General features: G+C 45.3%; 2 protein-coding genes across 10 annotated transcripts in view; both read right to left on the bottom strand.

Annotated features, from left to right (window-relative positions):
* Window positions 1-15,028, bottom strand: LOC117644934 (myrosinase 1-like). Of its 2 annotated transcripts, none has more exons than XM_034384717.1 (11): window positions 14,871-15,028; window positions 10,432-10,554; window positions 8,164-8,294; window positions 7,569-7,703; window positions 7,175-7,300; window positions 6,669-6,852; window positions 3,946-4,182; window positions 3,008-3,165; window positions 1,748-1,885; window positions 949-1,058; window positions 1-293 (listed from the first exon to the last, which is right to left on the bottom strand). In XM_034384717.1, exons 1-11 carry the CDS (start codon window positions 14,950-14,952, stop codon window positions 77-79), a joined length of 1,641 nt encoding a protein of 546 aa, XP_034240608.1. In that variant the 5' UTR covers window positions 14,953-15,028; the 3' UTR covers window positions 1-76. The 2 variants fall into 2 exon arrangements, 1 of the variants encoding a protein (XP_034240608.1); XR_004587683.1 differs by having other exon boundaries at window positions 155-293; window positions 1,764-1,885.
* Window positions 15,029-16,651: 1,623 nt separating this feature from the next.
* Window positions 16,652-27,645, bottom strand: part of LOC117644968 (alpha-tocopherol transfer protein-like) — an 18,216-nt gene continuing 7,222 nt past the window's right edge. For 4 of the 8 annotated variants that reach the window (XM_034384822.1, XM_034384819.1, XM_034384826.1 and 1 more), the window contains exons 2-7: window positions 23,831-23,987; window positions 23,165-23,270; window positions 22,105-22,251; window positions 19,491-19,601; window positions 18,244-18,352; window positions 16,652-16,983 (exon numbers count right to left, since the gene is read on the bottom strand). In XM_034384822.1, the coding sequence (XP_034240713.1) occupies window positions 16,910-16,983; window positions 18,244-18,352; window positions 19,491-19,601; window positions 22,105-22,251; window positions 23,165-23,270; window positions 23,831-23,987 (704 nt within the window). In that variant the 3' untranslated portion in view covers window positions 16,652-16,909. Of the gene's footprint in view, window positions 16,984-18,243; window positions 18,353-19,490; window positions 19,602-22,104; window positions 22,252-23,164; window positions 23,271-23,830; window positions 23,988-24,989; window positions 25,144-25,645; window positions 25,677-25,746; window positions 25,913-27,645 lie in introns of those variants that run through there. The other 4 variants (XM_034384818.1, XM_034384825.1, XM_034384820.1 and 1 more) reach the window with 4 other exon arrangements.

Raw genomic sequence — 27,645 nt, 5'->3', positions numbered from 1 at the left:
TTCAAACATAGATTAGATTATTTTATTCAGCATTATTTGTTACTACTACTAAAAGATCAATCATATGCTCAGGTACTCAAAAATAGGGGAATCTAGAATTAACCACCAAAAAACTAATGGACAACATCAACCAGGAGCAAACATGTTGAACCCCAGATGCTGAGTTTAGGGGTGGCGCAATGTACGGGACTCTGCCGGTGTTGCCAATTTCGACGAAAAATTGAGATGAGTCTTTCAGCGTCCTCTTTAATGAGGCATCCTTGTAATCAACTTGAATCAGTCCAAAAGGGCGCCTGAAAACAAGAAGAAATATGAATTAGCTACTGCAGTTACTAGTTCTAAAAGACGGACGCGGGCCGTCGCACAGTGGGCCAGAAGACAGGTAAAGGTGGCCAAAACTCCAGACGCGGTTTGAGCTCCAGAGTCGCAGAATGGGACTCTATCCGAACGTGCCACACGTTTGCTTTTGACCGCCTCTACCGGTTTTCTGGCCCAATGGCATTGGGAGGTGTCCACTCCAGAGCACTGTGACCCATTTTCATGATTTATAGATCCATAGCATTCCACTCCACTGCATTACAGGCGTTAGGCGTCTATTACCCTTGGAATTCACTGGATTTACGCCAAATTTCTAGCAATACGGATTACTATCCATTTATTGATAGCTAACCAAGTCGTTCTACTCGAGATGTCCACATTTTAATGTACAGCAATATGTCAAGGTCATGGAACTTTTGAGCATGCCAGGAACAAACCAATCAATCAATCATCAATAAAAAAATGCTCCACCCGAGGGGAAAACAAATCAAAATTTTTGACTGTTTGAAATTTTTCAAAATTTGTAATATTTTTTTTTTGCATTTGTCATGAGAATCGTTTCCTTCTGGATTTCTTGTGAAGTGCAATATTTTGCTGCGCGAATCAGTTGACATGAAAACCGATACTCACTCATCGTATCCCGCAGAGAACTCAAAGACGTCGAGAAGTGCCCATACATAATAAGCAATCACTTTCACGTCAAACTGCTTCATAGTCTGAAGGAGTGATCGAAGATTCGACTGAAAATGAAACATTTCATTAGTAAACGTCTTGAAAAACTATAAGGTGGTGTAAGAGGTTAACTACGTAAAATCACAAGATTATCGAGATATCACAGGGATATAAGGAGTTGAACTTTTCATACAATTTTCTGCTAAATTTCTACGGACTTTTTGTCCATAACAGTTACTATTACTATACAATTTCATAATTACTTAAGCAGAACATGAAAATTTTGTCCTATGTATATACATAGTTTCGGTTTCCACAAATATGGCAATAGGTGTTATGGACAATAAAAGTACATAAAAACTTAGTGTGCACCACACGGGTAAAACTAAAGCGTTATTACCCTCTGTTTTCAAGCGTAATCAGTCCAAGATTCCCCCTATCTAAATGCATGGGGGAATTTCAAGTATACGCTTCATTTCAAGCGTAACGTCTTCAAGCACAGTAAATGTCTTACGGTGAAAGGCTGCACCAACTTAATATGGTGGAGATTTTTTTCCATAATACCAACGAAATTCGTCAAACTCTCTATAAGGTACAGTGAATTCTCAATGGTATGTTACGAAGTCAGCTGCACCTCCATAATATGGAACATTTTCACCATAATATGGAGAATCTTCACTGTCGACATTTAGAGTGAGCTTAACTCTATGCTTGAGTCAAGCATAGAGTCACGCTTTAGTTTTACCAGTGTACTTACGCTGTGGTATACAGACCGGGCGCTGTCTCGAAGGCCCACACCGGTCATGTCGCCAAAGCCGTTCTCCGCGATGACGATGGGCACGTGGTAAGCATTCCAAGCCCACAGAAGTGTCGTACGCATCATGGAGGCATCAGTCTGCAGCACAAAAGAACACACTAAATTAGTAGTTTTTTTTTCCCCACTGAGAATCCAAATGCTAAAGCGTCAATGGGCACAATGCGTTCCAAGACGTTGCACCAATTACACCAATTGGTGGAATGCTTTGGCATTGCATATGAAAAGCAATGCTTTCCCATGCTTTCTCAATTGGCAAGCGAGGGCATTGTCAGGGCGCATTTGACGTAGGCGCAATGTGGGTACACTCAGACAAGGTGGTGCCCTGAAACTGACCGACTAAGTCGCCCGCCCCAGTTTTTAGGGCGACTTGAGTCGCCTACTTTCTGGACGACACAGTCGCCTAGTTTTAGGGCATCTTGGTCGCAAATACAGAGCTTACTTATCTATGCTGGCCCAAGGCATTGCACACAAGTTTGCCTGCACATGGATAAACTCAATGATTTCACATTTGGGTGGCGTCAGAGATGCCCCGAATCTAGGCGCAATAGGTGCCCCGAATCTGGGCAGGAGTGGTTTACATGTCGGACCAACCCCAAAGGTGCTCAGGTTGAGGGCGCCTTGGGCCAGCATTCATAAGTAAGCTCTGTATTTACGACCAAGATGCCCTAAAACTAGGCGACTGTGTCGCCCAGAAACTAGGCGACTGTGTCGCCCAGAAAGTAGGCGACTCAAGTCGCCCTAAAAACTGGGGCGGGCGACTTAGTCGGTCAGTTTCAGGGCACCACCTTGTCTCAGTGTATGGATAGCCACATTGCCCCTGGGTCCCAGACACATGGGTGCAATGTAGTGCAATGTCTAAAAGTCATGTTCAGCGTTTGGATTCTCAGTACTATATGTGAGGGGTGAATCACTGGTGTATACTCATGTGGTGTACAAATTAGCCTGTACTCAGTGTACTCACAAGTTTAAACTAAGCAAAAATTTGCTAGTTTGAAGGAAGATTTGGTGTTGCGTATTGTGTAAAACACGAAATAAAGCCTTTAAAACTTTAAAATTGTGAAATTAATGAGTTTTCTAAGGTGTGTTCACCCGTGTACTCATGTGTCCACCAGAACGCGAAGTGATTCAGCTCTCGATTATATGGGTATTTTGTCGATGGTATGCAGCCTTCCACCGTAAGACATTGAGACTGTAACTCACCGTGTTGAAGCTCGCCATTCCACCGGACAGCTTGAGGAACGCCATGTCGTCCATGATGGGCCCAAGAAGGGCGGGCGTTACTTCGCCGCCTGAACCGTCCAGGTCATACGCTGCAACGAAGCTGCTGTAAACGTTGAGTGCGATGAAGTCCGTGGTTCCTGCAACCAACACCATAGAGCTGAGTGAGCACTTTGAAGAGCAATCAGTTAGGGAAACGCTTAAACTCTCCTTGACCCTCTCTGAACACACTTTTTAAAATCCTACAGGAAACGTCCTTTGTAGTACAAAGAATATAAAGAAAACGGCAGCTTCGCAGCCTACGACCGATACAAACAATTCTGTTTGTAATACAAAGAGAAATTCCTTCGCAGGCTGCGGAGTTCTTCTTAGGCTAGGAGGGATATTTCCCTTTGCAAAACCAACTCGTTTACTTTGTAAAGAACGTCGTTTGTGGGAATTTATTGGTGAACATGCTAATGTTGTGAGGGTTCTTACACATCTCTGGAGTAGTCGAATGCGGACTAACAATATCCTGAGAAACATAAATGGCTGAGCTGTACTTAATTTTAATTTTCTGAAGTGAAACATGGTTTGGGGAATTTCACGCGGGGAGTTTCATTCTAGGGCTATCAATTTTATGCTTCCGCGTAAAATTGCCCAAGGACTGTCATTTAATGTAAGGAGGCAAAAAGTGCCAGAAGACCCGACCGGTGGAGGCGGTCAAAATTCAAGATGAGTTTTGAGCTCCAGAGTCGCTAAATGGGCCTCGAACCGAACGTGTGACTCCACCAACGGATTGCTCTCCGACGAGGAATCCATTGGTGGGGTCACAGGCTCGGTTCGAGTCCTATTCAGCGACTCTGGAACGCGTCTGGAGTTTTGGCCGTCGCCGCCGGTCTTCTGGCCCACTGCGCTCTATGGATCCGCCACTGACTCACCAACCAGCTGCTCCTTTTCCTCTGGGGTGAATTCCGGGAGACGAGACTCGGCGAGCCCCAACGCCTTGGACCGGCTGTCGACGATGTAGCGCGTGAGCGGAGGATAGTCGCCGTACACCAGCGGGTGGAGCACGGTCCCGGCGAAGACTGTGTTGAAGGTGTCGGCGGCCACGACGTCCTCGGCGCTGGTGGTCGCGGGAATGGACGGCCACAGCAGCGCGGAGGTGCCCACGAAGCCTGCTCAGGGGAAAGAAACAACTTTGTGTAGCCACTGGAAGCCAACGAATGTGACGTCATATTCGTTGCTGTGTGAATTTTGTCACGTTCGTTTGAATATGACGTCACATTCGTTTGACCGCACACTAAAGTACTATGTAGGTTTTTCTGCGCGCCAATGCACGAAATTAAACATGCACTTTGTACGTAACGCACGAATTTGTGCGCGACAATGCACGATTTTCTGCACGAAATCGTGCATTGTCGCGCACAAATTCGCGCGTTACGAAGTGCATGTTTAATTTCGTGCATTGGCGCGCAGAAAAACCTACTTAGTGCGTGACTCGGCCGTTTAAGTAGGGTGTCACATTCGTCTGAACGTGAATCAACATTCAAACCAATGTGACATCATATTCAAACGAACGTGACAAAATTCACATTCGAGCGAATACGACGTCACATTCGTCGGCTACCAGTGGGGTCATCAAAATCAAAATCGCTGAAATGTCTCTTCGCTTCAGCACACTTAAAACCCTACAAAGAACAAAGCCTTTCGTAGCCTACGAAGAAAACCGTTCGACAGAGCAGTGACCCGTATGGAAAAAATCGTCTGCGAATGCATTGCTTTTTGTCGGCTTAATCGGGTCGTTTGCGGACCGTTCTCAGCTAGACGGCAGACAAATCGCGATCAAGACGCAGTCAACTCTAAGACAGGACGCCAACAGGGGCCACACGGCAAAAGTACCGCCTGGGATTCCCAGGCGCATCATGGGAAAAAGGGCCTATTTTCCAGGCACCGCCTGGGAATCCCAGGCGGTACTTTTGCCGTGCAGACAGGATTCGGACTTGGGCCCGCAGTGCATGCGCAGGCAAATGTTAGGCCGAAAGTAGCGTGTTCGCAGACACGGCGCAGCCCATCCGCCGACCGTCCGCAGACAAAAATGTACCTCAATCGGTCTGCGGAACGTCTGCGGACTGTGGGTGGGGTGTCGGAGCTCGGCTCGGCAAAGCTACGTCACAGCTCGTCTTCAGGTCGTCTACGGAACGTTTGCGGAAGGTGTGGTGAACGTCTGCGAACTAGTGTTCTAAAGGGTAGGAATATTCCCGGGAATTAAGGGAATTCCCGGGAACGTTCCCGGGCACAATCAGACCCAAAAAATGGGAAATTCCCGGGAATTTTTAAAACATGGCTAAAAATAGCTAGTTTTTGCACGAAAAATGTTGATAGTGCAAGGGAACCAATTAATAATTATGAATCACTCTAGTGTATTTGCATTTTTCTTTCAGAAGAGAGCAAGAAAAAATGTTTCGTAATACTAATAAAAAAAATTCGTAAGAAAAAGTTTAATTTTTATCACATGAGATGGGTTTCATTTGAAGCAATGTTCCCGGCCAAATGGGAATATTCCCGGGAATTCCCGGGAAGTCTCGGGAATATTCCCCTGAATGATTGTTCCCGGGAATTTTCGAACACTACTGCGAACCGTCTGCGTTTCGTCGGGAATCAAACATCAACACAAACAAAAACAAGAGCGTGAGTCGCGGCCTGGGCGACTCGAACCCGCAGCCTTTGGCCTGCTGTTCAGAGACGCTACCCACTTGGCCAGAGTGGGAAGTCTGAGAGGAGCGTCGCGAGGCTGCGTCAAGTTCCGCGCAGCCGCCCCGACTTCGGTTACCGGACTCGCAAAACAATGTGAACGATCTACAAATCAAAGTGTTTACTTGTGCGCTGTAACTGGAGCGTACTTGTCTGATGTCCGCTTCAAATATAGTGTACGTACTACGTACTTGCCAAGTACGCTCTAGTTGCAGCGTACATAGACAAGTACGCTCCAGTTACAGCGCACAAGTAAACACTTTGATTTGTAGATCGTTCACATTGTTTTGCAAGTCCGGTAACCGAAGTCGGGGCGGCTGCGCGGAACTTGACGCAGCCTCGCGACGCTCCTCTCAGACTTCCCACTCTGGCCAAGTGGGTAGCGTCTCTGATCAGCAGCCCAAAGGCTGCGGGTTCGAGTCGCCCAGGCCGCGACTCACGCTCTTGTTTTTGTTTGTGTTGATGTTTGATTCCCGACGAAACGCAGACGGTTCGCAGACGTTCACCACACCTTCCGCAAACGTTCCGTAGACGATCTGAAGACGAGCTGTGACGTAGCTTTGCCGAGCCGAGCTCCGACACCCCACAGTCCGCAGACGTTCCGCAGAGCGATTGAGGTACATTTTTGTCTGCGGACGGTCGGCGGATGGGCCGCGCCGTGTCTGCGAACACGCTACTTTCGGCCTAACATTTGCCTGCGCATGCACTGCGGGCCCAAGTCCGAATCCTGTCTGGCCCCTGTTTGCGTCCTGTCTTAGAGTTGACTGCGTCTTGATCGCGATTTGTCTGCCGTCTAGCTGAGAACGGTCCGCAAACGATCCGATTAAGCCGACAAAAAGCAATGCATTCGCAGACGATTTTTTCCATACGGGCGACATACTCTACTCAACGTACTTATGTCGTGCCTTACCTTGCTGGTCCTTGTAGTACTTCTCCTTATACAAGCGGTACGTTTTCATGTGCGCAATGACCATATTGTGCATACACTTGTAAATATTCATATCATCCTTCGGTGCCAGCCCCGACAAGTTCATGACGGTGGGGAAGTAGTTGCAGTACATGTTGGGCTCGTTGACTGTGGTCCAGTATTTCACCTACAGATAGAATCATTTTGAGGGAGTAGGCATCAAGAAAGAAAGGACACAGCTGCCCCCAACACGGTAAAAGCGTCTCCTGGAAATAAACCGATATTCCTGGGAATCCCAGGAAATTTTTCAGGGAATTGACCGATATTTCTGGGAATTCCAGGAGATTTTTCTGGAAATAGACCGATATTCCTGGGAATCCCAGGAGATTTTTCAGGGAATTGACCGATATTCCTGGGAATCCCGGGAGATGGTTTTACCGTGTACCTTCTGATCGCACACAATGACGAGATACTGTCAGTTATGGTTCCGTCTCCCAATTCGGACTTACCTTGCTGCCAAACTCGGCAAAGAGAAAACCGGCGTACTCGACGTATTTATCCACCATCGCTGGCTTGGTCCAACCTCCCGTCTCCACTTCCAGTGTGTACGGCTGATCGAAGTGCAGCATCGTCACCTGAAAATTTAATTGTTGAGGTTTGAAAGACTTTGAACAGCGGCCAGCCGAAAAAAGAAAGCTGACTTTTCTAATTGTTATTCACAAGGTGCTCTCTCTATCTTAGTGATCTATTGTTGTAACGCATTTTTCAGGGGTGAGAAGATGTTCCCTCATTCCTATTTTTTCGCTTAAAAGTGCGTGACAAGGGGATTCATTCGCAAACGCTTCGACTTGGTAAGATTTTGTGCTTTCAACAGAATTGAATTAAGATACCTATTCAACTTACCATTGGCTCCATGCCTAAGCGCTTGATCTCGTCAATGTAGTCATGGTAGAAACGGACACCTTCCTGGTTGACGTGGCTGGTATCTCCCTTGGGAAGCACGCGAGACCAGGAGATGGAGAAACGGTGTGATGTGAACTAGACATAAAATTGAAACAGTCACATTCTGGCAGTTCAGGCAAAATTCCTATGGTCGTCATTGCCCTATTTGAACATATGTAAGTTATGCACAAATTCGTACATGAATTCGGTACTATTTCATAATAAGGAAAAATATGTCCCAAATTTATGTACGCATTAAATTGTACTTAACTTCCGTATGTACAAATATGGCTATAGTTATGGAAAATAAAAGTCCATACACATTTAGTGAGTACGAAGAACGCAATCGGGTCAAGACACTATCCCACTCAGGGACTCAGGGCCATAAATGTTTTCCCTGAAAAGTGATCCCTCCTATACAATATTTTAAAACATAAAACCCATGTCTTAAAAGTAACCTTTTCACCAATGAAACGTGACGGATTTATCTCAAAATTTCAAATAAGAATGAAGTGACGGAAGTTGCAGTTAATATCAAAATAAAATTAGCATTTACCTTCATGTCCTTTGCCATCGCCAAGTCTTCCTTGTAGCGGTGATAATGATTAGACGATACATCAGGGCTACTGTGGAAAACCGGATTGTTCTTGACGTGGGCCATACGATCTAAGACGCTCTCAGCCTTACCTGCAGAATCAAAGCAAAGAATGACCTTCAATCATGGGCCCTTTTTCTGATACACTAAAATACGTTCGCGGACAGGCCAGGCCCAAGAAACAAACACGCTAAAACTTTTATCGAACCTTCGAAGGAATACCGCCGAAAATACGGCATGAATCGCGACAGGGGTTTGCCGTCGAAGCACGGTGCGAGGCGCACGTCACGGCTGACTTAACCTAGCTCTGTTTTGCATATCCGCTTGGAACTGGAACATTGGACAATTTACACAACTGACCCTAAAATAAGATTCTACGTGAAATTTGACGTTGCCTTGCTAGTATATTCCGTGCCCTGTTACATAAAATCCCAATTAGATTTGATTGACGAAGGAGCGTTGAACATGGACGGCAAGCCGTTCGGCGGAAGGCCGCCGAAGCACAACGGGGCCTCATGGGCCCGGGCACTCCCACCGATCGGTGGGAAGCTCGAGCTTCGGCGGACGTCGCGTCGGCGTTCGGCGGCGTTCGGCGGGTGATTCCACCGTGAGAGAAGGGCGCCCTGGAGAAGAAGCGAGAAGCCGCTCGGACGCCGCTCTGGCCAATGGGGGACCAGCTGGAGGGCGCAAATAAAGTGCCACGAACTTGGTACTAGTCTCGTTCGATGCGCAATGAAATTTTCTATGGAATGATACCTGTCGCAAGGCTGTGGACCCAACCGTTTCCGAGCGCGAGCCTCAGAAGACCGCGAAAAAAGCCGCGGCGCACGCGTCAACATGGCCCCATGTTAAAGGATAGGCCGCCGGACGCAAGATTCTGCCGCTTTTGCAGCTTTACATGAACGCCAGAGCCATACTAATAGAGATATCTTAACGCGGTAAAGTTCAGAGCGTAGCTTATACTTCAAACTAAAATTTTGCAAAGTATGGGCAATGCGGTGAGGCTTGCTGGCGGCCTGTCGTCCCGCATGTGTCCATGTTGACGCGTCCGCCGCAGTACGTTTCGCGGCTTTTCGCGGCTTTTCGCGGTCTTCTGAGGCTCGTGCTCGGAAACGGTTGGGTCCACAGCCTTCCGACAAGTATCATTCCATAGAAAATTTCATTGCGCATCGAACGAGACTAGTACCAAGTTCGTGGCACTTAATTTGCGCCCTCCAGCTGGTCCCCCATTGGCCAGAGCGGCGTCCGAGCGGCTTCTCGCTTCTTCTCCAGGGCGCCCTTCTCTCATGATTCCACCGAACTTACACGCGGCGCGACAGTGTCCGCCGAAGAAGGCTATTTACGCCGAATTTTCGGCGGGGCTTTTCGATAAAAGTTTTGGCGTGAACACGTTACTGGAATCAGTGCAAAATGATAGATGCAATGAGACAACACTCAAAAAAATTTCAATACAAAATTCTGTAACGTGGTAACGCAGTAATTTCCATTACAAAGAATTTTGTATCAGCGCTGATACAAAATTTTGTATCACACGTTACGGTAAACTGTTTCCCGGTTACAGAATTCTGCAATGCTAAAATCATAAAAATTTGTCGTTTTAAAAACAAAATTAGAACCTCAACGATCGTTCGTTCCTACCCATTCGCTCCGTCGCTCCTGTCCTCCCGAACACCCAGAGAAATCGAACCGCGTTCTCCGGAACCGAACCCCGGTCTCCCGGATTGCCAGCTCAGCATGCTACCGCTTGCGATGCTGATTTCCAACAATGATTCCGAAGAGGTTTCGGTTACTCTACACCCTAAAAGTCTTTGATGAACATTGTCCATGGTGAAGAGTCCCTATTAAGGTGGTGCAGCTGACTTTGCAATAAATTGGTCCGAGGCAAGCCTCGGAAAACTCATTGCACCTCAAAGTTATTTTGTTGAATTTCTGTTATATTGTCGAGAAAATCTGCACTGAATGTCGATACAGCCTTAACGCAAAACATTTTGTGCGTTAGGTTATGAACTTTCGTTTGTTCAATAAAATAGTTTTCTGGATGCAAGAACAAACACTCTAACCACCTTACGAACGAATTATGCCTCAACAAGTGAAGTTGCTTGATATAACAAACTATTTGGAGCATACTTAAGCTCACAAAGAAAATACTCCGTCATGTACGAACTATTTCTTCGTATTACAAACCAAGTAGTTTGCACTGTACGTACGCTTTAAGCGTCAACAACTTACCGTCCGCGTCCCACGCCCCTTCAGCTTGGCACGCCGACACTCCGGCACCCAGAAGAAATCCTTGTGGAATGGAATAGAGATCTTCATCCTGCAGCGCGGCCCCAACCTTGTCCGATGCGCGACCTCAGTGAAAAGTACAGACACAAACTAAACTTTCTGCTACACTGGTAAAACAAAGGCATAAAAATTACGCCCTTAAAGGCATAAATACTCTTTTACGCCCTTGCAAGGGCATAAATCGTTTATGCCCTTGGCAAGGGCGTAAATGGTATAGGAATTTCAAGCAAAATTTTAATGTCCTTCCCGAAGGCATTAACGATTTATGCTCTTTAAGGGAGTAAATCGTTTACGCCCTTAAAGGACATAATTTTAATGCCTTTGTTTCACCAGTGTACAGTGCATTAAGGGGGGACCCTGGTGAAACTTTCAAGTAGGCTTTAAAATAATCCCAGAAAGTTGAAACTTTGCTTGATTATTAGGTTCATTATGGTGAGTTCATAAAACAAAATTCAATCCAAAATGTTGAACGGTCTCTGAGAAAAGTGGCTTTTTAGTGTTTTTTAGAGCGTTGGGGAAAAATCTTCCTGCGTCTTTCATTGGAACGGAAAGTCTTGAAAATTTTTTTGGGTTATCCTTAAGATGTATAGAAGAGATTTTAGTGACGGAATTTTCAATTTCAACTTCTGTCCTGAGATATCAATTTTCAAATTTTAACATTTAAAAAAAGTGAATTTTTTGCCTTTTTTTGAAACTTTTAGGTGTGTGTTAAAAAAAGTAGGGCTGATATCAAGATTCCGTCACTAAAATTTGTCGATAAGTCATCAATGAATAGAGTCCATGCAATACGACTCATGTAGGTGTCAACCAGGAACGCAAAAAGTCTTTCTACGACAAAATTTTTTGTCGACTGAGCAAAGCTGTGAAGTTGAGCGTATAAGCCAACGACAACTGATCTCAATGTTATTTCTTTCCAAATGATGAAGGAACTACCCACATAGTTTAAAGGTGTTCAACCTGTTGAATCTGAAACCTTCTATGCACATTTTTATCTTTGAACTTTGAAAATACTATTTTTGGCAATTTTGGTCATTTTTTCACCAGGGTCCCCCCTTAAGAGCAAGTGTCTAGAGTCCCTACCAATCGAAGTTTCCCACGAAGGTCACACCTTTTGGTGGCGAGACATGTCTGAGCAATTTTTGACCAGACTTTAAGGTCTAACCAAAACTTGGAAAAAGTTTTTGTTTCGCCACATTTTGGCGCAGTCTTTTCCTTCTGTTTTCAGGGGTACTCGAGTCGAGATCCTCTCTAGATTCCGACGGAGTAAACACTGACGCACTGTTTTACGCGTGGAACACGTAAAGGTACCCGTACGAAAATGTTGGAGTCCGAAAAGCAGCCAAAAACAACCGTTTGCGGACCGTCCGAAACGGCTCCAAAAGTCGGACCGGGACAGTTCCTAAATCCGCCCTCGGACAGTTCCCAAAAACATTGAAAAAGACCAAAGTCAGAAAGATTCCGGACTTGTCCTGAGTACCAACGCTAGTCGAAAAACGGACAGTCCGAACAAATGCACCAGCCTGCTGCCCCTCGCCCCTCCCTTTCCCCCTTCCCCTTTCCCTTCGGACGCAGGTTGCTTGGGCCGGCCGGCCGGCCGGCCGGGGATTTTCCGCGGGAGCGCGCCCTAGCGCCGGCTGGGCTCACCCTACCTGGCTCGGCTGAACGGCCACTACTGCCGTGGCGGCTCGGCTCGACTCGGCTCGGGGCACGGTGGCCGGTCAGACACGGCAAGGGACGCGATTTACAGCCTCTAGTGGAGTATTACACACAAATTTTGATCATGCACTAACTGTAGCATACCTGCAAGTACATGCCTGCACAAGCGAACTCGTTGAAGCTGTTTGCAAATGATGGGAACACTTGGGGACGAGGGTGAAAGAGGAGAGGCGAATAAAATAATACACCTCCCACCCTCTCACCGCCCGTCCTTCAAGTTTGAGACACACACACACTTGCGGTAGCCAGCAGCCAGCGGATAGTTGTTTGTTTGGGACACTTAGTACAGCAACGCACTCAAATTCGATCAATGTTTAGGAAAACGCCGTACAGGACACCTCACCAAAAATTACTTCTAGAACAGTCGCGAATCGCCTGAACATCGCTCCGAGAAAGTAACGAGTGAAAAGTAGGTGTGACTTGTGCGCGTTCCTCTATGTTCACTGATCACAGATGCGCTGCTGTGCGATGTGACTCGCTCAACAGCGCGCCGAAAACTGGCGAAAACTGCATCTCTGCCCGCGTCCGTCAGGCAACCTCGGCGACCCTTCGGGCTTCGGGCCTTCGGCTTGCTTCGGCACGCCGGCGAGCGGCGTTTTCCGCGTACCCAGTTGCCGGGACGTCCGGGCGCCCCGGCTCGGCCCGGGCCCGGGCCAGCTGCACCTAGGCAGGACTCTTTCGGACAGTCCTTGACTTTGAGTGGTTCAGAAACCAAGAAACGGAACTGTCCGGTCCGGACTCCTATTCGGCCCGGACTCGATTCGGGCCAAACCAGAGGGGAAGCGGAACTGTCCGGGGCTGGTGGACAAGTTTGGAATAGTCCTTGGCTAGGTTTCGGAACTCTTCGCTATTGTAAGGGTACTTTTGGGGTACATGTTTAATACTACCGCATTACAACGTAACACCAAGATTCCAAACACTATGAGTATAGCACGTATGGTGTGATATCGCACCATACGTGCAATGCGATAGCCATATCGCACCTTACGTGCGATGCGTCCCGTATGCCCTTATGCTAATGCATGGGAATGGGGAGACATCGCACTTCATGTGCGATGCTTTTGTATCGCACCAATTGACGCTATACTCATCGCGTTTGGATTCTCAGTGAGCACCCAGGAGTCTTTACGCGTTGCCGTCGAAGTGTTCACCCCCCTTCCTGGGAAAAAGATTTTGCGGAAATATCGCAAGTTTCTGTGAGATAGAGCGCGAATTTAAAGAGAACGCGATTCTGCCCGATTCTGATGAACTTTCACTTGACTTCGCCAGATTTCAACAGATTTCAGAGTGTCGCTTGGTTTCAACTGATTTAGGCCTCTTCAATGCAAACGGGATATACTGGAAATACTCCCCAGCATGCCAAAATTTGGCAAGCTTAACCTGGAAATAGCCCCCAGCTTGCCAAAATTTGGCAAGCTTTTGAAGATTTCCGACCATAGCTTGCCAAATTTTGGCATTCAAAACGGCTTGCCAAATTTGTGGCAAGTAAACTTACCACAGGCTTTGCAGTGTTGTTATCAAACGTAATCAACGGTTCGACCCCATCCCCCCCAACGTATGTTTACTTAATCCGCAAAATTTTTAAAAAAATGAGAGGAATCCAGATCCAGCGGTTATGTATGTTCCCAAACACGGTACAAGTGACAAAAAAAAAATTAAGCCTAAACGTTATCGCGAAAAGACGGATGAATTGTCGTGTCACGTTACCGAGAAAGATACGAATCGATTGCCATAGGAAGATAAAGGCTGCTTCGGCGTTGGGAGGAGTGAATCACGTCTTCGGATGAAAGCGTAAAGTAATTAAATTTGGAAAGAAAAACTCTGTGGACTTCGGACGTAACACCGCATGTCATATGGAAACACAGTGTCAGATGACCACCGAAATGCCACCGAAATGTGGCCCGTCATAGCGAGAGTTTGTTCCGCCTTGGAAAAGTGTTCACTGGCAAGTTTAGTAGACTTGCGAATACCTTTGTGGGAGCGGAATTCTACGGACGTTGGAACGTGCACACGTGGAACTCATTTGTCCAGTAATAAGATCGCATTATGTGCTTTTTTAAAAATATGCTGACAATCTAAGAGTCATACTCAGGACTTAAATTTTGGGTGAGTCATTCTTACCCACCCAAATTTCGGTGAGAATAGTTTTCTCGACCATATTTGAATGATCTAGCTATATTGATAGCTGGTACACCCTTTATCGACCAAATTTGGGTAAGGAAGCTTTTTTCAGGAGCATTTTTTTAAAGCATGCAAAGCCATAAGGCATGTCTAATATTATGCATCACTGTGTACATTTTATGTAGGAAGATGCATAAAATGTACACAGTGATGCATAGTATTATAAATATCTAATAAACGTATCTGTGCATGCAAAACTACGGAAAAAAATTGCATAATTATGCATTTAAAAAGTCCATAAGAATTTAGTGTGATGAAGGCATACACTGAGATTCCAAACGCTATGGGTATAGCACGTATGGTATGATATCGCACCATACGTGCAATGCGATAGCCATATCGCACCTTACGAGCGATGCGTCCCGAAAATGCCCTATGCTAATGCATGGGAATGGGGAGGCATCGCACACTTCATGTGCGATGCTTTTGTATCGCACCAATGGACGCTACTCATCGCGTTTGGATTCTCAGTGTACAGCGCTTACCTGGTTCCCCGAGGGTCAGGCCATCGGCCTGTCTCCCCGACGCCAGCACGGCGAGGCAAGTGACCACCACAACCGCCAGCATCTTGGCCTTCCAACTGACTGCGCTGTGCTGCCTACGGCAGTAGCGCTTGTGAGATTGGGCAAGACTGCACTTGAGGAGCGCCCCCACCTGCAGGCTGCTTCCGAGCACTCCTTTCTGTCTCTCTCACACTCATACACTCTCAGACTTATAAGTATTGCCTTTGTTCTCTCCGTTATTGACTTTTTGTTCTTTGCTTACGTAGTTTTTTAAGCAGCAATAATAGTATTTCCTTCGTAACCATGTACAATATTGTTCACTATAAGGACTAAACTGTCCATCAATTATTGATTTTTTTAAAAGTCCATTGCGTATTGACTCTTTGTCAATAGCAAATTGACTTTGAGTCAATATAACGAACGAAATCTGACATAGATATTGAGGAAATATTACCTTTTATTGCTGTGTAAAATACTCTTTAAACAAAGGACAAAAAGTGAATAACAGTCTGAGAGTGTAGGGTGCTCCGCATGGGTGTGGTGGGGGGAGACAGCAACGAAAGCAGTGCCCGGCATTGGTCTGCTGGGGACACTTGAGAGGCTAGTTCACACCTGTTACATGTGGCTTCTCCACAGTATGAACCGCGCAATCCAAACATTCCCTTTGATTAGATACGTATCGTACGTAACGAGACTTAAAGTGAAGGCTCCATATATGCTCTGCAAACTCAAGTGTGTGCCAGGCACACACTTCCTGGTGCATGCCTGCAGGCACACACTTCCTGGTGCATGCCTGGCAGGCACACACTTCTTTTCTGCATGCCTGGCAGGCACACACTTCTTTTCTGCATGCCTGGCAGGCACACACTTCCTGGTGCATGCCTCAGGCACACACTTGCCGTCGCTTCAAGCAAGTGTGTGCCTGAGGCATGCACCAGGAAGTGTGTGCCTGCCAGGCATGCAGAAAAGAAGTGTGTGCCTGCCAGGCATGCACCAGGAAGTGTGTGCCTGCAGGCATGCACCAGGAAGTGTGTGCCTGGCACACACTTGAGTTTGCAGAGTGAGTCTTTCGTAAAATTGTTGTAATCCTAATTTTGACTTCTTTTTTCACTTAAATTGTTAATTTTTAAACACTAACAGTATAAATCGCACAATTTTGCTAGGATCGAGATGCTGCGTGTTTTGTCCTGTTCTGAAGCCTTCTACACAGTCAAAATTTAATTGGATCAGAAATTCTGACGAAGTGTCGGAGATATATCTCCGACACTTAACGTTGAGTAGTGATTTGAAACAGTTTGAAACCTCTTCGCCTTTATTAGGGGAGGGGCGGGGGCTTAAAATGAAATTTCTCGGTTTGTTATGCGTTTTTAGCCTCGTATTCTGTCCCACGTGTAACACTGACTACACAGTTAACATCGTCATTGGATTTTCTGCACCTCTGTGTTACCCCTTTAACATCTATGGATGCATGTTAGATGGTATTTATAAAGTTTTGGCAAATTTTTAAGTTTGGGTCTTAATTTTTGTGCGGTCTTGTGGTTTCTAAGCCAACTATTGTTACCATCAGGCGAGGTTACAGCCTCTTTATATGGTCAAAATATTAAAAAACACAATTTTAGGAGTAATTTAGGAGCTTCTGCTTTCAGAATGCACAAGCGGACGAGGCCCTCCTTGTTAGAGAGCATTTGCATTGCTGTCCTTTGAAACCTTGTTGATTTTGCGGGGAAAGACAGGGATCGTTACAAAATAAGAACATTACACAATTATGATGTAAAAACAGTGTCGTTGAAATTTATTGTACAAATGATCGATATCGATGGTTGTCATGATATGTGAAATAAAAATAAATCATCCGCACAAAAATTAGAGAGATCATAGGTTTTTTTTCTGAGTTGCACGAGTCAACAGCACGTTGTTAAGTGTTTCTATCGGCCAGCAGAATTCAATTTTGTTTCATGAAACTACTGCCTAATCTAATATTCTTTCAGTAGTGTTGCTGCGCGTTATCCCAGCTTTTCTCTTCATTCCGTTTTGACCCCTGGCGAATGCTTCTGGAAGACTTCTTTAAAATCTATTAGTCGTTGAACAGTCAGCTCTGCAAGCAAACACAGCATTTCGAAATAAACACAGGAAAAAGTCCACGAAGCAGCGCTTCGTAAGACATAGAAAACGAAGGCATTGTAAATTCTGCAAAGAATTGCTTCGTATTGCGAAGCCAAATCCCTCGTATTACGAGGCGAAATCCTTCGCAATATATGAAACATTTACTACTGATACAAGCACTGAGCACACACTCAGCCACTCTCACGTGCACTGCTAAAATAATAGCACAATTTTGAAGCCCTTTGGGTGGTACGTGTGAGCATTCTGTCACTCAAAGACGTTTCAGGCCCGTGGTGCATTTAGAGGAAAGAAAGTTGATCATGAATGCGCATGAAGGTTGCGCACTCTGCAAACTCAAGTGTGTGCCAGGCACACACTTCCTGGTGCATGCCTGCAGGCACACACTTCCTGGTGCATGCCTGGCAGGCACACACTTCTTTTCTGCATGCCTGGCAGGCACACACTTCCTGGTGCATGCCTCAGGCACACACTTGCTTGAAGCGACGGCAAGTGTGTGCCTGAGGCATGCACCAGGAAGTGTGTGCCTGCCAGGCATGCAGAAAAGAAGTGTGTGCCTGCCAGGCATGCAGAAAAGAAGTGTGTGCCTGCCAGGCATGCACCAGGAAGTGTGTGCCTGCAGGCATGCACCAGGAAGTGTGTGCCTGGCACACACTTGAGTTTGCAGAGCACTCTAATAAACAAAGTAGTTTTTTGTGCATATTGTGCACAAGCACTGATTTTCTAAGTGCAATAATGAACTTATTTTAAAAGCAATAACATTTTCATTGCATCAGTAGCGCCATCAAAAAAGTTATTGCATTATAAGTGCAATAATTATTGTATTGCATTGGCGCTTTTATCGCATTATTAGAGTAGTTATCATTTTATCACACCAAAACTGTGATAATCTGGGCCCAGACCGGCCAAAACCTAAAGGGACTTATTGCATTTTTAATGTGATGATTTTTTCATTGCTGCCACAGATGCGATAATTTGAAGGAATCACACTAGCCTTTTTATCGCAGCAAATTGTATTAAACTTATTACAATAGAAATACCAGTGAGCTGTGCACAAAAAAACTACGGAGCAATTTAGTGTGTGCTTAGGGCGGATCTTGGCAATAAGTCTGAAGTTCCCCGTTTGGCTGATGAGCAACCTACAAACTCGTCGAGGTGCTCAAAATTGCCCAAATAAGCGGGGCGGTTCTCAGGTTCACCGAAGGAGACTATATCAAGTCAAGAGAACACTTACCGTGGAGTTCTTCTAACGGAGGCAGGTTCCCTCCAACATCACTCGGCAAGCAATCTTTAGGCACAAACTTGTACAATTCAGAATAGTCATCGCCACTGTAAGATTGCATCTGCCGACAAAAACAAAATGATTTAAACAATAATTTATTTGCAATGTGGTTCCAGCCACGCTTATTTAGCACACAGAAAATGATATCACAAGTGGAAAGAGTGGAAATGACCATGAGCGCGCTGGAAGTGGACACGTTTCGGTCAAAATAGGGAACTGCTGTTTTCGACATTTCGTGCACTTCCGGCGTGATCATGGCCATTTTCGGTTCCACTCTGGTCACCTCCTGAGTAGATTGGATGCAAAATGACATTTCAGAATTGGTCTTGAGAGACGGATCGAGTGGGACGTCTTAAACGGCATAACACAATGCACAGTTAAACGGCATAACACAATGCACAGGATGGCGAAAGACATCAAAGTACATGAAAAACGACGATTTTCACGCCGTTTTTGACGAAAACGGCCTCCGCCCGGGCCAAAGACCCTGTCCGACAGCTCTCCGAAAAATTCACAGCATTCGGACATATATTCCGCACCAAAAGCGAGATAGAGCATGTCAAAATTGTACCTGGTCCCAATGTAATGGTCGTAAAAGTGCCAATTTTGACGTTTAGACCCATTTTTGAGGCCTCTGATGGGCAAGAAGGGGGCGGCCCCGGCCAAAACTGTTTTGGCACTGGCCTTACAGTATCCTGAACGACCCACTTCTGTGAAAGAATTTTTGATTTTAGACCCATCGCTCCACCCTAATGCCTATTGCGGGCCTGACCGACCACAACTACTGTATATGTTTTCTTGTGCATACGCAACGTACAAAATTCAACCTGGAATACTTTGCGCATGTGTCCGTTATCCAAATAGGAGCGATGAATTATAGACTGCCCAAAATTAAATCACCACTGAATTGTCACCCAAAACTGGGCGACGGTAAAGAGGGCAATGGTGGTGACTCTTTTATTGTCAGTGCGTGCACAAAACCGTGCATTTTCGCGATCAAATTTGTGCGTTAGAAGGGCAGGTTGTATTTTGTGCGAAGACGGGCATTAAGTCCTGCATGGTAATTCAGCGTGACAGCTATGTCATTAACTTGATGACATGCCATCAGGATAGATAGCCACGAAATTGTCATCAACTGACAACCAAAATTTTCACATTTCACCCATTTTACCAACCTAGAAAAGGCCCCTTCGACTTACCCTGTCCCGGTCTTCTTTTCTTATCATCCGGCCCATGAACTTCAAACCTTTATCGACAATACCAGGGCAGTTGATTAGGTGGACTTTTTCCCGTTTCAAAGGAACCCCGTCCTGGAAATAAACACCAAAAGAACGTAAATACAAACAATAACTCCAATTCATTTAAAACATAGTGAGGTTATCAGAGAGGATGGTTTTAAGGAGAACATTTAGAAGGACCGTGTAATGACTGATACTTTGAGTGTAATGGTATCTGTGGCAGCACAAATGCAAACACCGAAGTCGCACGGTACAGTACACTGTCAATGTCTTACGAAGAAATTTCGCATTATACGGAGAAAATGACGCAAGCTTAGTACGAAGGTAGCTTTTTAGGAGCACGCTGCTACTGGTATTTCTAATGTGATAAGTTTCATACAATTTGCTGCGATAAAAGGCTAGTGCAATTCCTTCAATTTATCGCATCTGTGGCAGCAATAAAAAAATCATCACATTAAAAATGCAATAAGTCCCTTATGTTTAGGCCGGTCTGGGCCCAGATTATCACAGTTTTGGTGCGATAAAATGATAACTACGCTAATAATGCGATAAATGCGCTAATGCAATACAATAATTATTGCACTTATAATGCAATAACTTTTTCGTGGCACTACTAAAGCAATAAAAATGTTATTGCTTTTTAAAAGAGTTCATTATTACACTTAGAAAATCAGTGTGTAGACCACGCCAGCCAGCGCACAAGGCCAGTGTCACTGGAATTCATCGTCCAATGCCTCAGAATGGAAAGCCGGCCGGGGCCGGCAAAATCACACAAGTTTTAAACTAAAGAAAAATTGCCTGTCTGAATATCTCCAGAACAGTCGTTCGAAAAAATATGGGGCTGTGATTTTTTGGATTCAACGGACCTTTCTGTGCCAAAATAACACCGGTGTCGAAAAAAAATCTTAAATTGGAAAATCCCAAGATTTAGGACTCCTTGGGAAATTGTTATCGCGAAAAAATTAATTTCTGTACGAAAAAAATCTGACGCACGATCGTGTTTCCCGTTCACACTACAAAATCAAATGTGTGCTTAGTACACAGCTGTGGGACTACCGTAGAACGGGGTAATATGAGACAAATTTCGAGGTTTTATTGTGAATTTCCCCCTTTTTATTTCAATTTGAGGTACTGAGGTGTTCATCACTTGTTCATTGACCCTTTGGCTACACTCCCACCAAATTTCAGATTTTTGGGTGCAGCAGGGACCTTGCAATAAGCCTCGGAATGCCGTCCCATATTTCCCTGCAATGTGGGGTAATATGAGACAAAAGAAAGAAATGTTAAAGAAGTATGGAGAATTTAATCATTTAGGCGGGTTTGGAGCTTTTTAAGTTCTTTTCATTCTTTTTAAAGATGATTGGAAACTATGTGGGGACGATATCAAATCTGGAGGGGAGAAAAATGGGTGCCACTAAAGAGAGATGAAAAATGTGTAAGAAGTCATGAGTTGTGCCTGTCACATTAAAATACTAAACGAAGAGCATAGATGCCGGTCAGATAGTAAAACAAATTTGTGTTAAAATCATTGTTACTTGAAATTATTAACAGTGGAGTATGTTTGGCCTCATGTTTCAAGCGAAAAGAGGTGTCTCTATTTTCCCTGCAAGGTAACAAAATAGTATTCCATCGGGAACAGGCAGCCCGGGAGTAGACATAACGGAACCAAATTTTGTCCTGATTATGTTGACATAATTGCCTACTGATTAAAACCTCGTTCGAACGAGAACCCGAGTTCTAACCGAGGTTTCTGGGGAGGTTTTTACTAACTTCATAAAACTTGTTAGAATTTAGAGGTTTTTCCTTTGGTTCTAAATAATCCTGGTGAGTCTCTGATAGCCTTCGTGCGTTTCTTGTGAGCTGCCACGGCCTCCTAGATCACGAAAAAAAAAATCACGGTGGTCTTCTGAACAACCGCTAGATAGCAACACGACAAAAACCGAAAAAAGTGCGCTTTGTCTCGATTTTCCTTCATGTCTCATATTACCCCGTTCTACGGTATGCTTGGAAGCATACATCTAGAGGAGTGGGCTTGTCAAGCATACGTCTATAGAAGTGTACTTGGGCAAGCATGCATCTATGGCTGTGTACTTGGGCAAGCATGCATCTATGGCTGTGTGCTTTTAAATGGGTGATGAATGCATGCTTCTGCAAGTACACAGCTATAGATGCATGCTTGCCCAAGTACACATCTATAGATGTATGCTTGTCAAGCACACTTCTATAGATGTATGCTTACCCAAGCATACTCCTATAGCTGTGTGCTTACAAGTAACTTACAATTTTGAAGTTAGAAACTTAATCTGAACCCAAACTGACAAAAAGTACTTGAACCATAAGAAATACCCAAATACACAAATAAAATACTTAACATCCCCACATCTCCCAGAGTATTTGGAGCTATAAAATTTTGCCCATGAGCTCCCACTTTAGAGGACTACTAACTATCAAAAAATCAGCGAAATCCAAAGGGGTCATTGTAAGGTCCTGTTTTTCTTACATAAACCTGCTATGAACGTGGCGTCAAATTCGTTAAAAGACTCGTGTTCTAACGTAGATTGGCAGCATTTCTTACCTCAAAATAGACTTGGATTTTTCTCGGCAGCGACCAAACGTACTTGACGAAGTGGCTGAAAGTTGCCTTCTCCAAATCTTGAATTATCACAATACCACTGACTGTAGGCTCCGTCAGGAAAATGGACTCAACCACCATGAGTGTCACCTGAAAGTCAAGTTTCGCTTGTGAATTCTTTAACACCTGACCCACTTGGACGTAAATGGCGCTGGATTCAGATGAAACCTCTTCGAACAAAAAAGGGGGAGGGGGCGCACTGGTAAGACTAAAGCGTAACTCTATGCCTGAGTCAAGCACAAAGTTACGTTTTAAGACGTTACGCTTGAAATGAAGCAGACTAGAGATTTCCCCATGCATTTAGATAGGAGGAATCTTGACAGATCAGCCTGTTGCGCTTGATTTCAAGAGTAATCTTACTATGCCTGAAAACAGAGGGTAATACTGCGCTTTAGTTTTACCAGTGCGTAGGTTCAATATAGCTCACTTTCAGCAGAAGAAAGATAATGAATCTAAAAGGGTCTAGAAGTGCACGTTTTTTTTTCGCAATCCACAGGACAGCGTGAACCCATATCTGCTGTATCGGTTACAACCGAGGGGCAATTAACTTCGTCAAAATTCGAACACCGTTATTTCAATTTTACGTTATTTCATTCTTATTTCAACGGTATTTCACGTTAATTCCGCGTTATTTCAACGTTATTTCACCGTTATTTCACGTTATTTCAAATGAAATGGACACACTCTCAAAACCTTGCGAAGAATGTGTTCGCATTACAAACAATTTGGTTTGCAGCTTGGGAAGAGTTTGGCTTGATTTTTTTACGAACTGATAGTCCGCAATTTTGCGAACAGTGTTTTTGCCAAGGGTTCGCAATACAAACAGGTTGTTCGCAAATTGCGAAGCAGTTGTTCGCAAGCTGCGAACTACTAATTTGCAATACGGATGCGTTCTTTGCATTGCGAACAAGTCAGGTTCTTCGCAAGCTTACAAACACATCGGTTCGCAAGGTTTTAAAAGTGCACCAAAATTCAAGTTTTTTGCCCCTCGGTTGTAACGTACCTTGGTTATGTCGACAATCACGTAATTCGTTGTGTCCGAAGTCTTTAGAGAGTTGAATATCACGCGGAAGTTGTCTGGGGTCCGCCTGGGCATGATGGCATACGTTCTACAACAGCAAAACAGACAATTCATTGTAAAAGAACATACGTACGCGCGTTCTTTCGATATCTTTCTCCCACGGCAGGGGATTGTGTTCCTCTCAGCGTTGTGCGTTGGGTCACTTGGGGTAATTGAAGGACTCGGGGTAAAAATGGGACAGCTGTTTCCTTGTCAAAATTTGACATTTTTCCTACGATATTTCCACATCACATCACATTTGCTATGGCATGAGGCCTAAAATGTCAAATCTTGACCAAGAAAAAGCTGTGTGAGTTTTATCCCGTGTCCCAAAATCACCCACTTCCCATTTGTCTTACACATTAAATTACTGCGTTTTTTGTGCACAGCCTACACTGAATTAAGCTTGGGACGAGTTCATGCTCTGCAGCGCAAAAATTCGTGCATTTAAACTCATGCACAATTTGGAGCAAAAGCTTATGCACATAAAACTACACTGTAACTTAGCGTGTCACAACGAAATGGGATCACTGTATGTTCTCGTGTGCTTAATGTTTCGACATTGAAATTGTCAAATGTCTCGAGATACCACATAACCGTAATACATACACTGTGTCAAAAACGCTTTGGAAATGGGGTAAAGTTGCGTCCCACCCGGAGAATAACTCCGGAACCGCGTCTCGGGACCAGTAGAAATCCTTGGCACACTTCTTCGCTTTCTCGAGATCATATTCACAGCTGTGGACGAATTTGACGAGGTCAGGGTCTGTGACAGAAACAGATAGGTTCAGGCGCGTATTTGGAAGAGGTCACGAAGATTATGACGTATTTCCGGTGGGCTGCCTTGACATGACGTCACGTACACGTGTGTGTGTCTGTGTGCACACACACACACGAGTGCACCTAGACGAGTTCATACACACGCACACGTGCGCACATACACGCACTAACACACGCACACACACCTACACACACTGCGGCGCCACGGACAAGGCCACGCGCGCGTCCACCAAGGCCATCGATAAGATACGGCTGACTGCATGCAGGCTGAACGGGTCATTCGGCTTCTCTAGACGAATATTTCGGCAGAAACGAGATAAGGAACGCTGAGAGTAGAGTCTAGGTTAGGGCTGCGAATTCGGACGACAAGTCGCAGGACAAAGGTTCGACACCAATGCAAGGTGTTTCTACTTTTCACAGAGTAAACAGTACGTGAGATAACAGATCCCAGGAAAGTGGAAGTGTAGGCCAGGGAATCCTGGATTCTGATTTTGCTGCGTTCACTATAACGAAATTAACTTTGCATGAACACAATGGACTGTCTTTGGCGCAACTCCAATGAGATAGTGAACGCGGAGTGTACGACTTGTCACAACCAGGTGTTCGAAACGAAACCTTCCGAAATATTTAGAGCATGATCGTACAAATAAATTGCGTTGAGCTCTTTAGGCAGCAAGTGGATGAATCCAAAAATTAATTGTCAAGGATTTTCTTTGCAAGTCTGTAACATGGTCAAGGTCAAAGGTTATTGTAAACGGAAAAAACAAAACAAATGCGACTTTTTCCCAAGGCTATTTGAGTCACGATGACACGAAGAACAAGTGCCGTCGAGCTGCGCTGTCGTGGCGTCTCTACACCGTAATGTCACGTCCACGTTTCGAACGGTCTGGCCTTAAAAGAGGGCAAAAAAGTTGCTGTAAACACACCAGTTCGCGGCGGGTCGTACGTCGTCCTGCCCACTAAGTAGCCAAGTTGGCACGTCACTCACTGCAGTCGAGAAGCTGCATCGCAGGCACGAAGCCCGCCTCACATCGGTGCATTTTTAGAGTTTTTGTTTTACCTAATTCTCTGGCAACACTGATCCACACAGTAGGCCTAAGTGACAGTAGCTTTTTTGTGCACACCATTTACACGAAAATGAGCAATGCACTTCTTAACACCTGTGACCCGACTGTTACGCTACTACGCTCTATTACACTCTCATTCCAGGAACGTGACATCACGTTGAAACGAACGTGGCAAACTGTCACGTTCGGTTGAGCATTGTGTCATCGTTTGGTGTGAATTGGCCGAAAACCAGCTCGTTCACATTCAAACGAACGTAACACAATGCTCAAACGAACGTGACACTTTGTCACGTTCGTTTCAACGTGACGTCACGTTCCTGGAATGAGAGTGTACACCACAAAATTGTAGGGATTTGGCTCCAAACAGCTCAAAACAACCCGAAAATCGGTCAAATACGGAGAATTTCGGGTAGTACGTCACTATGACTCATACTATTAAGCATGCTATTACGGACGAAGTGGTCTACTAATTACGCGAGCGCATAGCTGGTTTGTCTCGGCAACACCAAAAAAAGCCTACAAAGCTTTTGCTTCATAACTACGAAGAAACTGAAGGCATTGTAGAACTGCTTCTTACTGAAGAAATGCTTCATATTACGAAGGACTATGCTCCGCAAAACGAAGAAATTCTTCGTCGAATTTATAATGCCTTCGTTTTCTCCGTTTTACGAAACGAACCCGGAGTCTCGGGCAGGCCCTCGGATCGCACCCACTCCGCAAACTCCTGGAGGAGTGCCGCCCTGGAGCCCGTCAGCTCCAGGTCCCAGCGTGGAGCGAAGTCAGCGCCCGGCACGGCGGGCAGGTCCCAGTCGGCGCGGGCATCGACGGGTGCTGCCATGGCCGCGGCGCGGGGTGGACTGGCGTGGCTACGGACACTGAAGCAACAACAACGCAGCGCGACTCGCCTGGGAGGAGTACCGAGGGTAGGGAGAGACAGAGAAGGAGAGAGAGCGAGAGAGGGAGAGAGAGACAGACAGGAGACAGAGAGAAAGGGGGGAGGGAGAGGGAAAGAGAGAGCGACAAAGACACTGAGCGACAGAGAGAGAGAGAGAGAGAGAGAGAGCAGAGAGAGAGAGAGAGCGACAGACACGAGAGAGAGAGAGAGCGACAGACACGAGAGAGAGAGAGCGACAAAGACACTGAGCAAAGAGAGAGAGAGAGAGAGGAAGAGAAGAGCGACAGACTCAGAGAGAGAGAGAGGGAGAGAGAGAGAGAGAGAAGGAGAGAGAAAGGGAGAGACAGAAGGATAGCTCCATCCACATGTAGTGTGTTTGATTACTTCGGACACAGATCTCGTGTTCTTAGCCGAAATCATACCTAGCACTCATATTATTGATATCGTCGAAACTGAAGTCGTGGCGTGACACACGGGCGTGAAAAAAAGGCATTTTCTCGGGGACTGATGCTCGCGGACTTTGCACTTTGAGACTATCAGTCCACAAAATAATGTCTTGAGGGACTATGTTAAAAAAGCGTTTCAAAACTGATCAAAACTAGATAGTACTCCAGAGACATATTTTTCGGTCCAAAACCACTTAAATCTCATATTTTACACACCGTAAGAGATAGAGCAAAACTTCATGAGAACAACGTGTCAGGAATCATATTTTGAACAAAATTGTCCTTATGCAAATTGCTGTCACACGCACTGATCAATGAGATCTCATTGGATTGAACATTCAGCAGGTGTCAATGTTGCGAGCACTGCGGCGAGCAAACCATACCCATACCCTCGGTAACTCGATCCGCTTGTTTTTACGTAGTTGTCTGAGGAATGATTTCCCGCCTAAGACGGGTCCAGTTTGGATTCCGGGACAGGTAGAAAATAATTGAAGGTTGTAAAACACTAAACAAAGTTTTTTCTTTTTACTGCGAGTGCATTTTTGTCAACGACGCACTGGTCTGGGGTCGGTTCTGCGTGCAGATACGGATTCACCACTCAATTTTACGTTTGGTTACCAACTTTCATACCTCAGGACCGAAAAGAAAAGAATTCCGGAGCATTTCAGGAAAAAAAGTGCAATTTGGTCAAAAACGACTAAAGCAAAATAGCCAAAAACTTTGATAGCTCACAGTTCCCATTTAAGTTGACCTAGAGGGCTGCAATTTTGTGGGGTAGTTGACCTATGGGTAGGTAAAAAATCGTCAAATTTCGACCACTGTCAATCGGCTCTGGAATGCGCCCGTGTAAGTGTTCGGGACTTTCTTTTTGCCTCACGTATGATGCAACTTGAAGCTCGTCCGTCGGGGACAACTCTTTGTCGACCAAGTGGTATAACTTGTCAGATTTCGTTCGATTTGCTAAGTCATTGGACAATCTGATGGAAACTAATCTGCAGATTGGATAACCAACGGTTTTGCTTGACATTGCTTCATTTATGGGACACAAAATTCCCCACTGAGAATCCAAACGCTATGAGTATAGCGTCAATTGGTGCAATGGAAAAGCATTGCACATGAAGTGCAATGCCTCCCCATTCCCATGCATAAGCATAGGGCCTTTTCGGGATGCATTGCACGTAAGGTGCAATATGGCTATCGCATTGCACGTATGGTGCGATGTCTCAGCTGCATTGC

The sequence above is a fragment of the Thrips palmi genome, unplaced genomic scaffold, assembly GCF_012932325.1.
Source record: "Thrips palmi isolate BJ-2018 unplaced genomic scaffold, TpBJ-2018v1 HiC_scaffold_18, whole genome shotgun sequence".
In the NCBI taxonomy this organism is placed as follows: domain Eukaryota; kingdom Metazoa; phylum Arthropoda; class Insecta; order Thysanoptera; family Thripidae; genus Thrips; species Thrips palmi.
Note: the sequence above shows the minus strand (reverse complement) of the source record. Positions and strands in the feature narration are given on the sequence as shown.

Coding starts and splice junctions, on each gene's coding strand:
- LOC117644934 (XM_034384717.1), bottom strand. CDS start 14,952: ATGCTGGCGGTTGTGGTGGTCACTTGCCTCGCCGTGCTGGCGTCGGGG. Junction 7,301..7,568: donor GCTTAGGCATGGAGCCAATG/GTAAGTTGAATA, acceptor TTAAATTTTCAG/GTGACGATGCTGCACTTCGA. Junction 3,166..3,945: donor GGAAAAGGAGCAGCTGGTTG/GTGAGTCAGTGG, acceptor TGTTGGTTGCAG/GAACCACGGACTTCATCGCA.